A 16,477-nucleotide genomic window follows, 5' to 3' on the forward strand; every position below is an offset into this window, starting at 1 on the left:
TTCGTCAGGCCCGTCAAAAATTTCCATTCTCCTACTTCAGTTTCCAAACAGCCTGTGACTCAGCCTTACTATTAAATCTCGGTGAACGAGTTTCGGTACCATACAGCCCCATGTCAAACTTCAAACCAACCATTTATCTTCAAGTCTCTGCGTCCATGTCATAAAATCCCTCAACTTCATGAACTCCTAACTTTATTTCTGTCCGTCGGATACGTGTTCACGAAATGCTGAGAACTTTGCTGAGGACTCTCAAATTTCTTCGAAACTTAGTTTAAGATACATCGAGAAACGTAGAACTAGTAAATTTGGCGGAATCATTGGCTTATTTGTGCAAAAAGGTAAGAATTTCACATAGGTGAAAGCAATCCCCTATCACGAGATTCGAACCCGGATACTTCGATGGCAGTCCTGGTTCTTTAGCTAGTCACACTGCCGAGGTGTCCTCGTTGTGACTTTGTACGCACGGTGACTCGCCAGAACATCCTGTACCTATAAAAGCCCTTGGAAAATAACAGCATCCGGAAGATTATTTTTCAGATTCCCATTTCCACTTTCTCCCGATTTTCCTGTCTTTTTATCCCTAAGGTTTGCTACCTGAACAGGTAATTTTAATGCGGATCATCCCTCAACGGTTCACGTGCCACTGGTCCAACCACAGTCGGTCTAACCATAGATTCTGTGTTTGCTGGGACTGGCACGAGCGATGGCCTGCGGCAAAAATAAACTGATCTCACAACTAAGGATATTCGTTCTCATATGGAATTCCGGACTCCAATATAAAATTAAAGACACGAATATAAAATTGCTGACTTAAAAAATCCTTTCCCCCATTAGCCTAACTGGAAAGAGCTATCGGCGAGAAATCGAAGGCACCGAAATGTTTTGGAACCTGAAAATTCTCGCATTTCCTTTAAACTTCTATGATTTTTCTAGAAATTGACTCGGATTAACAACTTAAATCTTTGCAAGGGCGGGGGAGGCAGTTTGATAACTTATCGCACAACACCTCTGCGGTTGACTCACCGGGGGAAGGGAGCTTCTGTACTGGAGGCGGAAGTTCCTCAAGGGGCGACTGGGGCTTCTGGACGGTCGGCGGGAGCTTCTGGACGGGGGGCGGGGGCTTCTGGACGGGGGGCGGGGGCTTCTGGACGGGGGGCGGAGGCTTCTGGACGGGTGGCGGGAATTCCTGAAGGGGCTGTGGGGGCTTCTGGACAGGTGGCGGGAGTTCCTTGAGAGGGGGCGGGGACTTCAGGACGGGCGACAGGGGCTTTTGGACTGGAGGCGAGGGCTTTTGAGGGGGCGACTGGGGCCGGCGGATCCCGGCGCCCCTTCGTGGAGGCGGTGTCGGTGGGCGAGGCTCCTCCACTTCCTCCTCATCGTCCTCCTCCTCCTCGTCATCGTCGTCGTCGTCCCAGACGTACTGGACCTTGCTCCCGCCCTCGTCCATGTCCACCACTTCCGCCGTCGGATCGGGACGATCGAGGAGACGTAGCTTCACCGACCCCGACACGACGAAAACTCCGTCTGAATGCGCCGTCGTGGAGGATTTTTCGGGAACCGCGAGAAAATAAAACGGGCTTGACACCTACGCAGAACGCGCTCTCCCTGCTTTTAAAAACCCCTCCCCGCGCACGCACGCACACACACACACACAAACGCCGAGAGAGGCCTGCCCGGGAACGGAGCTCCTAAGCCGCGGGTGAACGAAAGGAGGCGGTGGCTGGATGGGAAGGGTAGAAAGAGATTCTCGTCGGCCGACATTATTTCGGGCTCGGAGACTCTGCCAAGACATTCCCCTCCACCCCTTCTAACTCTCCCCACCCTACACAATTCCCCTGTCCAGGACGCCATCACCCTCCCATATGCCCCGCCAACACCTGCCTGCATTGCGAGCCATACCCCAGATCAGTCGTGATACTGCTAAGGACAATAATGCCAGCAGGAATTCGGCAAATCTGGTGGCGAAAGCGAAATGGATTTTTAAGCCCGTTTATGACTAATGAAGAGCCATAAGTAGGAGGAAAACCTAGAAAAAAATAGGCCGAGTGCAAATATGCGATACTATGAGAGGTAAAAACGCAACGGTGAAAACATACGCAAGAAAGACGGCTCACATCCCATCTTTAGTCCAGTTAGGTCGTCAAGCTGCCAAACTGCGAGGGAAGGCAATACTTTCATTTAATCAATCACGAGTGATAGAGCAAAGGTAAATTAGTAGGACAATTCCTATTGGCTAACTCAAGACGAAGAAAAGGAGCTTTCTAATTGGTTGGGCTCAGTAAATACGATTCACTAATGAGAACGAAAGAGGAATTTGGTATTAGGTCATGCAGACGAAATGCGAAGAATGACGAGTGGGGATGGGCAATAATGGTCATCCAATACATTTTCGGCGTCTTTAGATGACTATAATAGCTCGGGGGTTGAGAGAAAGTCGCAAACGAATGAAAATTCACTGCCTGTTGTTTTCTAACTACAATTCTTGATGTAGTAACTTCAACTCAGTAAAACGGATTTTATATAAACTTATTTATTTCTGAGACCAGCAAGATCAGCAACTAGACAGGAGACATATATGCCCAGAAGAAAGTAATTTTCGCCCTGGAATTCTAAACTGAAATTTATTGAAACATCCCCTAAAATGTAACTTTTTTAGATCAATTTAAAACAAATAATAAGATAAATGAAAACAAAATAAAATTCACAAAACATTAGTTGAATTCTTCATCCGGTAACCCCATCATTCCAATTACCTGAAATGCCCTATTCCTTAGCCGAAAAAATCGACGTTAATACCTTGTTCCAACCATCTCGCTCCCTACTAACTCTATTACATTTTTCTCATAATATAAATATTTATTGCAAAACGTATGTTATACGAAGTTTTGAGAAGGCAATATAGAAAGTGAAATGGCAGTAGAAAGGCAATAGACAATGGAAGGTTTTCGTATTAATAAAGACAAGTCATAGCAAAAAATGACATTGAGCTGAAAGATGGCATCAGCTTGTAAACTGTAAATACATACATGGCATTAGGGTTACTCATTACTAAAGAAATTGGCAATAGGCACCCACAGAAAACGACGAAAGAAGATAACTTACAGAAGAAAATGTGGACATTTGAACGCAAAAAAATAAACCTTGAGCATGAAGCAGTGAAATTAACCCAAATATAGGAATGATTAAAAATAAATTGCAAGCATCACTGTGGAAATCAATGAACACAATAGGGGAGTAAGGAAAGTTTGGAACATGGCAATAAAAAGCAACAAAAACACTTAAGGGAATATCATTACTTAAGATAAAAGATGTAGTAAATATATTGAAGTAAAATATTTGAAAGAAATTTACTGTGTGCCACCTATCCCAATTTTTTCCATTTATTGCATGATTTACAGCCAAAGACTGATGCATGATGCCAACAGCAAAAAACTATATTTCAACAAATACTAATGCTAAAAAGTTAAAAAAAAGAAAATAAAAATTCTCATATAAAACTTTTAACTCCCTGAAGAGTACTAACTATGCCACTAGTTTCCTAAAAGATTGAAAATTGCAAAAACATTAAATTTTATTCAGAAACACTCCAAATGGAGCAAATAAGAAATCTTCTTGGTGAACTACCATTAATATGACCCTAATGTTAGGGGAAGATAACACAGGAAATGACGAAACGCCTGTGTACTGCTTTGTGCACAATGAATACTATTTCTGCATCACAGAATTAAATATGCCATCATACAAATTACACCAAAACTACCCAGTCTCACCCTTTCTATTTCTTATTCCTCATGAAATCAAGAATTGATGCCTAATGCGATGATCTTAAAATATTATTTCTCCTCTTTAGTGGAAGATGACTCCTGATATTCACTACAACTTGGTGCACAATTTTGGAAGTTTTCCCAGAAGTTAAATTGGTTAAATGCAAGTCATAGCAATGCATAACTTGTTATATACATTTACATAGCAAAAATGAATGCTGTGACTAAAGTAATATAAGCATGACTATTCAAAATTATAATATAACTAAACAAAAAACTCAAAAAGCAAATTTAGCAAAAGAAATTTACAAGTACCGAACTATTGGACTAAAAAATTATATAAAAAAAATTAAAATCATGCTAAATCAAATCAAATGCTGTGTGTAAAGCAAAATCCACAATTAACTAAATGGAATATTTATTGAAAAGTTGTAGTTTTCAAGGAAATACAAGACATGAAGTATTTCAATATCATCATTTCAATAAATTATCGACTTTCCATGAATCTCTCACTGACCTTTGAATTATTGTACCCCATCTGTACAACTCATTTTTGAGCAAACCAAATGCCATGAAAATTATCAGCTTGGGGAGAGTAGCACTGTTCTTCAAATAGAAAACTAGATTGATATTTTGCCTCATTTAAGAAATTCAGAGAAGAAAAAGCAAATATCATGCAGAGATCAATGCAGTATGAGTACCTATCCTGGGAAATTTACCTACAAGTACCTCATAAAGATGAGGGGCACTTTGTGGGATGGAATAATAGACGTACTGCTCAATTAGATGTTACTTATGAGGGTAAAAAAGAAACTGTACACTTCCACAAAAACGTGGAAGTGTAAAGTTTCTTTTTTACCCTCATAATGAAGGAATTCCACACAGTTAAACCTGAAACTGTTATTTTTAGACTAACTTGTTGCATGGGAGTAAATCAAGATGGTATAATTTCAGTTTTAAGCCTTCCTATTCATTCCCCTGTGATCAGAGCACATCAATTGGGAAGCCCATTGTTTTCCAATAAATGGAAATATAAGAATGTGCAAAGGCACAATGACAGCTAATATTCCAAAGGGATAATTCTAGAAATCCTATACATTAAAATCTCAAGGACCAGAGGAGGTCCTATAAAGTGTTCTCAAAAGAGTTGGCCATCAATGGTAGAATGCAATCTGTCTAATACTTGTCAGCAGGTTTAGCTAAATCATTCTCCAGGAACGAAAAAAAATGGTGCAATCACAACCATTAATGATGCAAATATGAACAGTAGCACTTATTTGCCAATCTTACCCATAAAATTTTGTCATTGTACAAAACACACTATCGTCATCATTGGTCGTTCAATACTAAGATTAATTTACTGCAGCCCTCCATCCAACCCTATCTAATTCTAATTGGCTTACTTCCCGGTATTTTTTGGAATTTAATTTCTTCTTTATTTGTCCCATGTTTTTACTATCCCTTAGACTTCCTCTTGGGACTTTTCACTCGATTTTTCCTTCTATTATATTCTTCATAAATCCATTGTGCCTCAGGGTGTGGCCAATCCATCTGGTTCTTCTTTTCTCTATGGTGTTCCATAAGGTTCGTTCTTCGCCTATTCTTCTGTATACTTCTTTATTTCTTATTTTATCCATCCATTTGATCTTAAGCACTCTCCTCCAGTACCAGGTTCTGAAGGCTTCTAGTCTTTTCTGGTCTACTGGTGTTAGATGCCCAGGCATGTAAATGATAGTAGTCTTCAACCAGGTTATGTCTCCATTTCTGCTGAAGTTTTGAAAACCAACTAGGTCATCACCTGAGTTCAGAAGCCTGTAGGAGGAAGTCTGTTTTTGAAACGTGGGCAACAATGGAGACAGCCTGGTGCGGGCAACGCGGTGGTGATAATGAATTAGAGTGAATACATTGACAAATGTGAAAAATTCATTGAAGAGAATGGGATTAAGCAACTGCAATCAGACCCGACGGCCAATTTTCAACTCGAGTGCAAAAAATCCTTAAAATAATGTTCAGTTTTATTTAGAGAGGTTGAAGTAAATAGATTATATCAAATGAACCCATCAGCACGTCGGATTTTTGGGTTACCGAAGATACATAAACCTGGATTTCTGATCAGACCGGTAGTTTCAAACATGACTGCCCCTAACCATCTACTTGCGAGAAAACTAAACAACATTTTCCGACAGTACTCCAAGTTTTCCGCAAAATACGGAGTCAGTAATTCCATCGATTTACTCAACCGACTATCAAAAGTGATCATCCCAAACAAGTGCATCTTAGTGTCGTTTGATGTGTGTAACCTTTTCCCTAGTGTCCCACCCCAGGAAGCGCTGGACATTGCAGAAACCCTCCTTTTTCAGAAGTCTGTACCTGCTCCAATCACCTTTGGACTGTATGGACTCTTGAAGACAATATTTCACAAAATTATTTCAGTTTTAATGGTAAATATTTTGAACAACCCAATGGCCTAGCCATGGGCTCCCTTTTGTCCCCACTACTGGCGGATATTTAAATGGACCATTTTGAAAAAGGTTTGTTCTCCTCTGGTAATGGACTGACCAAAAATGTATTGTGTTGGCATTGACATGTAGATGATATGTTTTGCGTGTGGGTAGGTTCCAAAAGGCAACTTAAAATGTTTCTATCGTATCTAAATTCATTGTATCAAAATTTGGCATTCACTTGCAAAATAGAAGACTACAATTCCCTTTACTTCCTTGATTTAAATATTTCTACAATTAACAACCACCTAGAGTTCCCCATTTTTTGAAAAAATTTTTATACTGACCAAGTGATTAACTTCCACTAAATGCATTGTTTTTCCCAAAAGTTATCCACTTTTCACTCCATGATTCACAGGTTGGTGAAAATTCCCACATTAAAAAACAATTTTGAAAAAAGAATTAGCTACAATAAAAACAATAGCTAGAAACAATGGATACAATGAGCAGCTCATTGATAAATTGTATTTTTTAAAACTTTATCAACTGGCAGTTATAAAACCCAACCGCCACAAGACTGCTGCCAAATGGCGTAGAATCCTATATCTGGATTACATTACTATGAGAATTTGCAAAAAACTTCAGAAAGATAAGTTTAAATTAGCCTAATTTAATAAATCAAACCTCAGGAACCTACTTTCCCACACAAAAGACAGAATTCCAAAAAGTGAAAAAAGTGGAGTGTATAAGTTAAGATGTGAGTGTGAAGCGGTGTTTATTGGAGAAATCGGCTGAAAATTTCAAGAACAAGTGAAGGAGCGCCAAGCCTGCTATAAGAACAAAAAGTCAACGTCCCATTTTGCAAAACATTTATTGGAATATAACCACGGTAGTGACTTTAAATTTGAAATTTTACATGTAGAAAAGAAAGTACGTTTTAGAGCAGCTTGAAATTTTAAAAAGTGTACGGTCCAAAGAGAATATTGTTAATAACCTTTTGTACACCTCCCACTCCCCTCTCCTAAACTTACCACTTCTCAATACCTGCGCTTATGTGGGTAAGAACCCCTCTACTTCCCCCACACCCTCCCTTGACCTCAGAGATATCTAAAAGATTTTTGAATTTATGTCTATTTACTGTTAAAATCCACCCACTTTCCTCTGCCAATAGAAGGAACACTTCTCACAGGATGCCTCATGTTTCTACCCTTCTCTCAAACTATCTTTGCCCAATTCCCTACCCCACCCGATCTCCGACCCCCTCACCTCCCCGCCCCTACCGGAATGTAATATGTATAGATGGATGTCTGTCTGAGTAGTCACCTGAAGATCATAAAAATTTTTCAGTGAAATCACAAAGTTACTATTTTTCATTTCCAATAAGGAAAAGGTGTATAAGACACTGGTAAGACCTATTTTAGAGTACTTAATCACCTGTATGGGACCCCCGCAAGAAGGACATATTACAAAACTGGAAAAGGTTCGAAGAAAGGCTGCCAGATATGTACTGGGGAAGCATAAGAGGATGGAGAGTGACTGAAATGTTAAAAATGCTGGGCTGGGAACCTTCACAAAGTAGAAGAAAAATAAGCAGACTTTGTGGAATGTTCCACAATCTGAATGGAAAGAAAGCTTGGGCAGAAGGAAAGGAGAGAGGCGGGAAATAAAAATTTTATAGGGAAGAATGACCACAAATTCAAGGTAAAATGCCTGGCACAAAAAACAAAAAAAAAGTTAATTTCTTAATAAAAAAATTGTTGATTGGAACAGTTTACCTGCAAAACTATTCGAGCCCTTTCCTAACAGGGTAAATACTTCTAAGAAAAAATCTAAAAATTTACAAAATAATATGATTGATGTGTTGTGTAAAATTGTATAAACAGCTTAGTTCTGATTTTTTTTCTTGCTGATTGGGAAACTGATGCTAATGAGATGGGGATTTTACTTTTTTTGGGGTTAGAGATTGGTGTTTGGAAGTTTCCTTAAAGTGTATTTTTTTTCTGACTGAATTTTTCTGAATTTATCATCTTCATTTAAATTGATTGGATTTGAGATGCGATGTTATTTTTCCAAGGCAAGTTTGATTGTAATATTTGGGACTTGCACCACCCGACATTGTCTATCTGCACATGCGAGTTTTAATAACAATAATAATTAGCCACCAGACCATATCTGATCCCCCCTCCTATCACCTTTAATCAAACCCAGGGCATCTGGTCACTATTTATTGTATTTCAAGGCAGCATTGGCTGAAGCCAACCTCTGATGAAGCAGTAGTAGTAATTAGGGAAAGGGAGAACAGCTAGAGTCCATCGAGCCATTAGGGATAGGTAGGTAATTTGGCAGGGGTAGGATAGAGGAAGGGTGGAGAGAAAGAGGACGGTTGGAGAGAAAACATGCATTGACCTACTTTTCATAAAAGGCACTAAGGGGTTCACTATTTCAACATAACATCTGACACATGGTATACTCCACTTTAAGTGCTCTCCACAAAGTTCCCCAAGTAGGGATCATAATGCCAATGAAAAATTCTGCCACTTCCGAGGATTTACTCTCACACCTTTAGAGTGGGAAGACAGTTAGTTCATTAGCCACCACACCATGAAGAAGCTAGAATTTTTTAAAAGCACAGCTCACAAATAAATATGAAAAGTGAACTGAACAAAAAATATATTCAACTCCTTTGTAGTGCATAGGCCATTTCATCAGATGACAAACATAGAATACAGTAAAAATATCCTACATAGGTAACTTGTTTCATTAAAAGCTGATATGAAAAGATAAAATGCTAAAATTATCACTACATTTCACGTAGATCCAGATTAGGCAGCAAAAATATTTAGCTGAACAATACATTACTGAGAACATGAAGAATGATCAAGTTCACCCCTCATACATTTCCAACATGCATAAACATATTTTACAACAATGAGGGTCTTCCTATTGTTTCAATAGACCCTAAAGCATCTCATTAGCATACAAAGGAAGTGTATACCAAAGATTATTAGAATGCTTATATCCCATTAATTTGGATGATTAAAAGACAATTGAAATCTCTTGATGAAAAATAGGATAACATAGAGATGGAGAGTTGACAATTTCAGGTTTCCACAAGGTGAAATGAATATTTTATGTCACTGATTTGACTCCATTTTTTCATCAGCTACAGTCGTTTAATTTTGAAGAATGCTCAGTTAGCCTACAGGAAATGCAGTTGACACAGCATTTAAGTTATTCTTTTGTCTGAACTAATTATCAGCCAAGGCCTATATAATGCCACACGAGTCATATGGGAAGTCTGTTTTACTTTAGAGCCAAATTAGACAATACTTTCAATTCTTTAAGATAGGAGACATTGAATTTCAAAGGAAGTTAGAGCCAGAGTTTTAGTCACTGCTCTTATGGAAGCAAACATAACACCATTGTGATATTAGATGAGTGAATATTGTCATGAGCACTATCAGACAAATTGAAAATTTCATTGAACGTCACACAGACAGCCACATGTTGGTAACAGAAAAACATCCCACAACTCATGTTTGTTCACAGTAGTTTCTGAGTAAGTTTAAAGAAGAATTTGATTGAATCAGCACATCTGGACACACACTAGATCTATCTAGGAACATAATAAATCAGGAGAGCAAAGGGAAAAGCATGGAGGTCAAGTAAAGGAGGATGCTCGATCAAAGACGTATCAGGGTGTAAATGGAAACGTTGAAAATGATCGCACCAACATACCCTTGGAATGAAACTCTAATGATGACAATAGATTAAGTCCTTTAAAAGCATAGCACATGAAATGAGGAACACTATATAAGTTCCTGCTCAAATTTTTTTCGTGCACAACTAGGATCAAGGTTTGGGGTCAAGACGGCACAGTAAATGGTTCATAATGAAACAGGAGTGCGATGTAGCTAATTAAATTAGGAACCCTAGGGGGATATTTCACCATGAATCGCCTATCTGATTTTTCTATGTTATTCTGCTCTTCATCTACTCACTTCAACACTTCATTCTTCAATTGTTCTGTCCAACACGGGAATATTACAGTTTTTATCAGGCTTAAAACATACTATTATTTTTTTAATTTTAATATTTATATTAGTTTAATGTTAAATCAATGTCATACACATGACTATATGTCTTCCGCTGCTACATCAGTTATCTTCAATGGATACTGCTGATAATGTTGCTTTACATATTACGGCTAATACACTCCCCTTGTTGTTAGTCAAGGAATAATGGTTAATCAAGGAAATACAGTTCTCAATTATGCATTCCACAATATTCTCACTAAAGATTTCACCCCAAAAATTTCTATTCAAAATGACAAGTGATCTAGGAGCAAGAATTAATTGCTTCTCTTCCATGTGACATCCTAAGTTTTGGTGATGAATACCGAGGGAAAAAATGAATTTTTTGGAATAACTCATGCAAAAAATGAGAAAGCCCCGACTAGTAGTATAGCAAGCGTTAGAAGCATCAAGAAAGAAAGGTTGCAGTTGAACACCAGATGACTTTAAGATTTGATTTGCATTGCTGACTCCATCTGGGTGTTTCTAAAATGTCTCCATTCTATTAAAATGTTTACTTAATAGCTCTGCTAGGTGGAATGAAGCAATAGCCTTGAAATTATCTCCTCTCAAAGTTTAACTGAAATATGTAGTATTTCAGAAATCCCTACTCTAACAGTGTGGAATGAATTCACTATTTTCTGCATTGCAGGGAGTGATCTGGGGCAGATGATGGGTTTCTAGTGACCACTTTTATACTGGTCAAAAATGCTAATTACCCATATTTGAACACGATTTAGTGAACTTTGGAGAGAGATACAATACTCTTGAATCATGAACTTTTTGGGGGTCAAAAGTCTGATAATGAAGTGTATGATGAAATATATGGAATTAGGCATTTCTTGTATCCACAGATTATAACAATTACAAATCATTGACATTCTCGTTCAGCTTTCATACATACAATGATGGGATAAAGTGAAAATGTATTTTTAAAAAATCAAGAAATCAGATGCAAGCACATCTATGTGCATGTTAGATGCTGAAGTCTGAACCTTGAAACCCCTGAAAATATTTATTTTTACAAGTGGATAATTTTCCAGCAAAAACACCAAAGAGGACGATTTAAGCAAACAATTAAATTTCATAAAAATAAGTTTTTGCCTCCTTACACCCCATTCACCTCATAACCAATGGATGCGCTATTGTCAGCAAAATCAAAAAGTTTTATTCCAAACATTTTTTCAAGATGATATCAAAGTGATATCAATATACCACTGACAAGGAACGAATTCTGGAAGAATTATTTCAATATTCATTGATTGCATCTCATTAGAGATGAGAAAATGCTTCTGTAAGAATGCTTAAGTCAACAAGGAAATAATTTTGGCACAATTGTGCATAAGGAACTACTTAGGAGGAACCTGAGAGCGAACTTGATTATGTACTTGCAGTTATTTCCCTGAGTATTTGGAAGTTAAAGAAGCAGATATATAGGAGTTGGTAGTAGAGGAACTTAACTTTGAGCAACCACCAAAGATCTATAGGAGTTTAAAAGAGAACAGGAAAAATGAAAGACAACAATGAAAAATAGTTTTCAGAGAATGAAGATGATAACAACAAAAAGGAGCACTTGACCATGACATTTAAAAAAAAAATCTTATAGCAGTCGGGAGAATGACAAAATTTGATTAACGCGTGGCATCCTAATCAATGGTTTTTTTGATCACCAATTGACAATGCCACTAATCACTTCAGAAATGTTCAAATGAAGTGAAAGACTTGTTAGCAATGGAAAATAGTCACTTAAGGTGGATGATTTTGTCAAAAACTAATCAGTTAATTTACTCTCAATGATTTCACTAAATATAAAATTTTTTGCTTCTCAAATTAGTATTTTTTGAGTTATTATGCTCAGAAGAAAACCTATCACATACACAAACATGGGAGTACTAGAAGTAGCAAAATTGACACGACATTCAGGGGACCTAAAAACATATCTTTCTATTTAAATCCCCAAGTCAAAGTTTTTTATAAAAACAATACTTTCCCTAATAAGACTCATATGGAGAAAACTGAAATTCCAAAGTTCCATAGAATCCAAGTGTTAATAAAGAAAAAAACTGAGTATAAGGAATTTGCCCTGATTTTTCCGTCTCGTATCATATGCAAATATAAAATACTGATTAAGAATGGAACTAGGGAGAAAACATAATAAGAATGGAAGTGGATGAATAAGTTACTGAAGAATGATCTGGTACTTTCCCGGCGAATAATGTTTTCCAAGATTATTCGGGTCTCCCACCGGGTCCACGTTCGTAGGTTTGCCGACGTTTCGATGGCCGAGTCGTCCATCGTCTTCAGGGCATGTCGGTACTCAGGTATTTGGCCGCCTTATATAGTTTGGTCGGGAGTTCAGGTCACGTCTGATTGGTCGGACGCTTTCCGCCTCTTGTTTTCCTTGATGTTCCTCAAAATGGGTTTCCACGCGTTACTGAGGGAGTATCCGCTGTCTCGGTTAATGGATTTGTTTTCGAGCCGGATCGCTACAAGAGGCGGAAAGCGTCCGACCAATCAGACGTGGGAGACCCGAATCGGGACCCGGTGGGAGACCCGAATAATCTTGGAGAATAAGTTACTGTTTTGGTACCTCTCTATCCCATTTACCTCATCAGACGGATTACAAAATTATACAAAGTTCAGCGACTAGCCAAGATTTGAAATTTCATTCCCAAGGAAATCCCTCGAATCAAGGAGGAAGAAAGCATACCTGAAGTGCATATACCAATCTTACATTGGGGATGCTTCATGTAAAGATATTAAAGAAAGTTTGGAAAAGCAGTATCAGGAGATGAAATACCATAGTTCAATGATAGAGCCGTGAATACATTTTTCTAATACAGAGAAACATTCCTCTTTTAATTTCTGGGTAGAATATTGATTTGGTCTTCCCAAAAGTATAGCCCTTCCCAAATAATATTTTGATTTTTATGACTAGGCTGAGAAAAAATTGATTTTTGTGTGATAATATGCTGCTTATATCTTGGTATCTATATTTTTATTTCCTGTACGAGTAATACTTGTATCACATCATTTTTGCCATCTCATTTCACCACTTGACCAAATGGCCAACCGGTGACTACTGTATTAGTAATAATAATAATATAACATTGCAGTTGAAATGAAATAATTGACTTTGTAATTCCACACACTTTATTTTAAAAAACACGACCCAGGTTTCGACGTTCAACGTCATCATCAGGTTAATGACGTTCAACGCGATTGACATCATCACCTGATGATGACTTTCAACGTCAAAACCTGGGTTGTGTTTTTTAAAGTAAAGTGTGTGGAATTACTGTCAATTATTTCCTTCCAATATGTTATGCAAATTCCATAAAGTAACGCCTGAGATAACAAATTTTATAACATTACAGCTTGCATGTTCCTCACCTATAGCCATAGTTGTTTTTCTATTTACCTCAGTGACTAATTCAGTCAGAGATCAAGTAGGTTGTTTTAAACTCTTAAGAAAAGATTAGTTAGTTTATAAATCAAAATGTGATAAGTATTGCATTGCACCAATTCTCAGCAACATAAATACTAACATCAAACCACAAAGAATTACTCATGTATTTGAACACCAGTAACATTGTTTTGAACTAGGAGTGGCCAATTTTTAGCACGTAAGAAACACCAATTAAAATAAACATTAAACCTGACAGTTCTTGCAGCAACCCTTGGCTTTAAACGGCATTTAAAAGTTCAAATTTATTAAAATTAATAGGGTGAATTCATAATATTACTATGTGTTTTCATTCTAAAGGGCATGATATTAAATTTTTGCAACATAGGAAAGAGTACTTCCCTGAAAATTTAGTATTCATGGGAAACTCAGTGAGCCACAGCAAACATTTGTGGCAGGGCTTCTTATGAGACTAGGAATTAGGAAGGAGGGGATGAAGTCCAAAAAAGGAGACATGAACTAATGTATAATTTCCAAACCTTTTGTACACAGTTGTTAACAATGTGAGGTAAAAATGAACCTGTGATCAATAAGTTGAACAATATTTTGCCGCAGTTGTCTGGGGATCATATGTATTTTAACACAGTGGTTCCTCTTGTTATTGACATTAACAGGAAGTTACCTTCTTAGGTATAAGGATCAATGTAGTTGTCTTTGGAGCTTCCTGCACTCACAATCCAGCTCTAGCCATGGTAGGGACAAGATGATACATCTAAATTAGCTGTCCCTTTTACAATCAAGAAAATGAATTATCATACAGTCAATTACAACAACAGTACCCTATTCAGCATTCCTAATCCCATGTTACACATTGTAAACTGATTTACATTGCAGTTTATTGTTGGCTTAGTTAGTCCAATTTTCAAATGAAAAAACCTGTAGGTGGAAAATATAAAACACCTAGTAAATATTTCAAGATTATAAGTTGGATAAATATTTATATATGAACATTTTACTATTATTTTCTATTTCTTTCCATATTATGGTGGAACTTCAAAAAGTTAAGGCCAATACAGTCAACATCCGTGGGTCGGTAAATAATCTGCCAAAGATCATAACTAAAAACAGCTGAAGCCTATGAATGATATAGCTCAGGTTATTTTACGAAACTTCATATGCATATATTTAACCACCCTATTTCGGCATATTGCTACCTGTCCATTCATTTGTCATCATTCATCCATCTTGAATGTTAACGAAGTATGTACCACCACTTTTCATCTAACCTACTGAAAAAAATAAAAATTGGCATAAAAACTACTTCTATAAGTTTTCAGTAGACACAGACGATGGGCACATTCCAATGATAAGATTTATGAACGTGCCGGCAAGATCAATGCCCTCAGTCTGCTTATGCTGAAATTAAAGAATCTGAAGTTTGCAACTCCCATTTAGCATTCAAACAAATCCGCTAAATCAATCAGCTAAGAGCGAGATGAAACCCTACATCGTACATGCTTCGAAAAAATCATAACCATGAATTAAGGGCACGTTGCTTGCGACGGCTGATACGTGTTCGTCCATTAGGTTTCAATTATTCTCGTCGCATTACATTGTTCAATATCTCCGCACATAAAAGAGAACGTAATGGACAAATTGAGGCCACTACATGCCTCCCCCCTCTCCCTCACGAAGTTCCTAAAAACAATTGGAATATATTACTGAACAAGGTCATTGAATTTCAAGGCGAACTACTATACTTAACAGATGACGTGCAATTGCGAATATGAATGTTCAAGTTGCATTTGAGGGTCCATCATAAGATATTAACTCCATACAAGTCCTCAAGCCGAAAGCATAATTTATAGCCAACATCAATGGTATGATTCCTTTTGTTCTGAAGATGCTCCCATTATAAATCCCAAGCTTTTGTTGCATACAGAAACTGTAGAGCCTGAAGATGTCCACATTCATAGAAACATCAAAAACAGTAATCGTGGTTAAAGAAAACAAGAATAAGGACCTTAGAGCATTAAACTGTCTATTTTTTTAAAATTACCTCCGTCATTACGATCAACACGAATGACTATGGAAATCTTGTAATAAAATCACCGCTAAAATATGTCACCGAAGGATTTAAGTAACGAATTTACTTCGATGAACGAAGTTAAATAAGGGTTACCAGGCTGTCAGAATTACCGAATGTAAAGGTAACATGAATAACTGTAAACAGAATTCAAAACATCATCCGTTACACGAGTATACAGACGGTGCATCCCATTACGACGATCGAAATCCGATGTCAGAGAATACATGATGGGACATACATTATTTCCTTCTTTGAACACAAATCGAAAAACTGATGGTGCAATTCAAAAAAGCTGACAGCTTCACTTACCCTCATCTGAACACAAATCTTGAACGCCACTGTGTTTACGATTCCTCACATCCGCCATGATGAACGTCAACTGACGTCATTTCCTTCATCCGCGGAATATAATTTCTCATAGTATTAATGCGCTAACGTTCTTGCCTAGTCAATTTAAAAACACTAAGTGATAAACTAAATGATTTCCGCCAAAAAATGTAGGCATAATTTCCATTTCCATAATTTTTAAATTCGTTAGTTGAAGGCTTAGACTTAAAAATATCAACTTTTTAATATCTAAGGAGTTATTTTTTAACATGGATGAACTTGGAATGAACCTTGGGTATCATGAATTCCATAGGTGGCAATTGGCGGACGGGTGACAGCGGTGTAATAGTATGATTAGTGAGAAGTGATTAATATCG

General features: G+C 37.5%; 1 protein-coding gene across 2 annotated transcripts in view; it reads right to left on the minus strand.

The window, feature by feature from the left end:
• Positions 1–16,147, minus strand: part of atl (atlastin GTPase) — a 99,358-nt gene extending 83,211 nt beyond the window's left edge. The window contains exons 1-2 of one of the 2 annotated variants that reach the window (XM_071598111.1): positions 16,083–16,093; positions 1,024–1,524 (exon numbers count right to left, since the gene is read on the minus strand). In XM_071598111.1, coding sequence (XP_071454212.1) covers positions 1,024–1,447 — 424 coding nt within the window. In that variant the 5' untranslated portion in view covers positions 1,448–1,524; positions 16,083–16,093. Of the gene's footprint in view, positions 1–1,023; positions 1,525–16,082 lie in introns of both variants that reach the window. The other variant, XM_071598113.1, reaches the window with a different exon arrangement.
• Between the last annotated feature and the right edge of the window lie 330 nt (positions 16,148–16,477).

This window comes from Hetaerina americana, unplaced genomic scaffold (genome assembly GCF_022747635.1).
Source record: "Hetaerina americana unplaced genomic scaffold, ioHetAmer1.1.p SCAF_9, whole genome shotgun sequence".
NCBI lineage: Eukaryota > Metazoa > Arthropoda > Insecta > Odonata > Calopterygidae > Hetaerina > Hetaerina americana.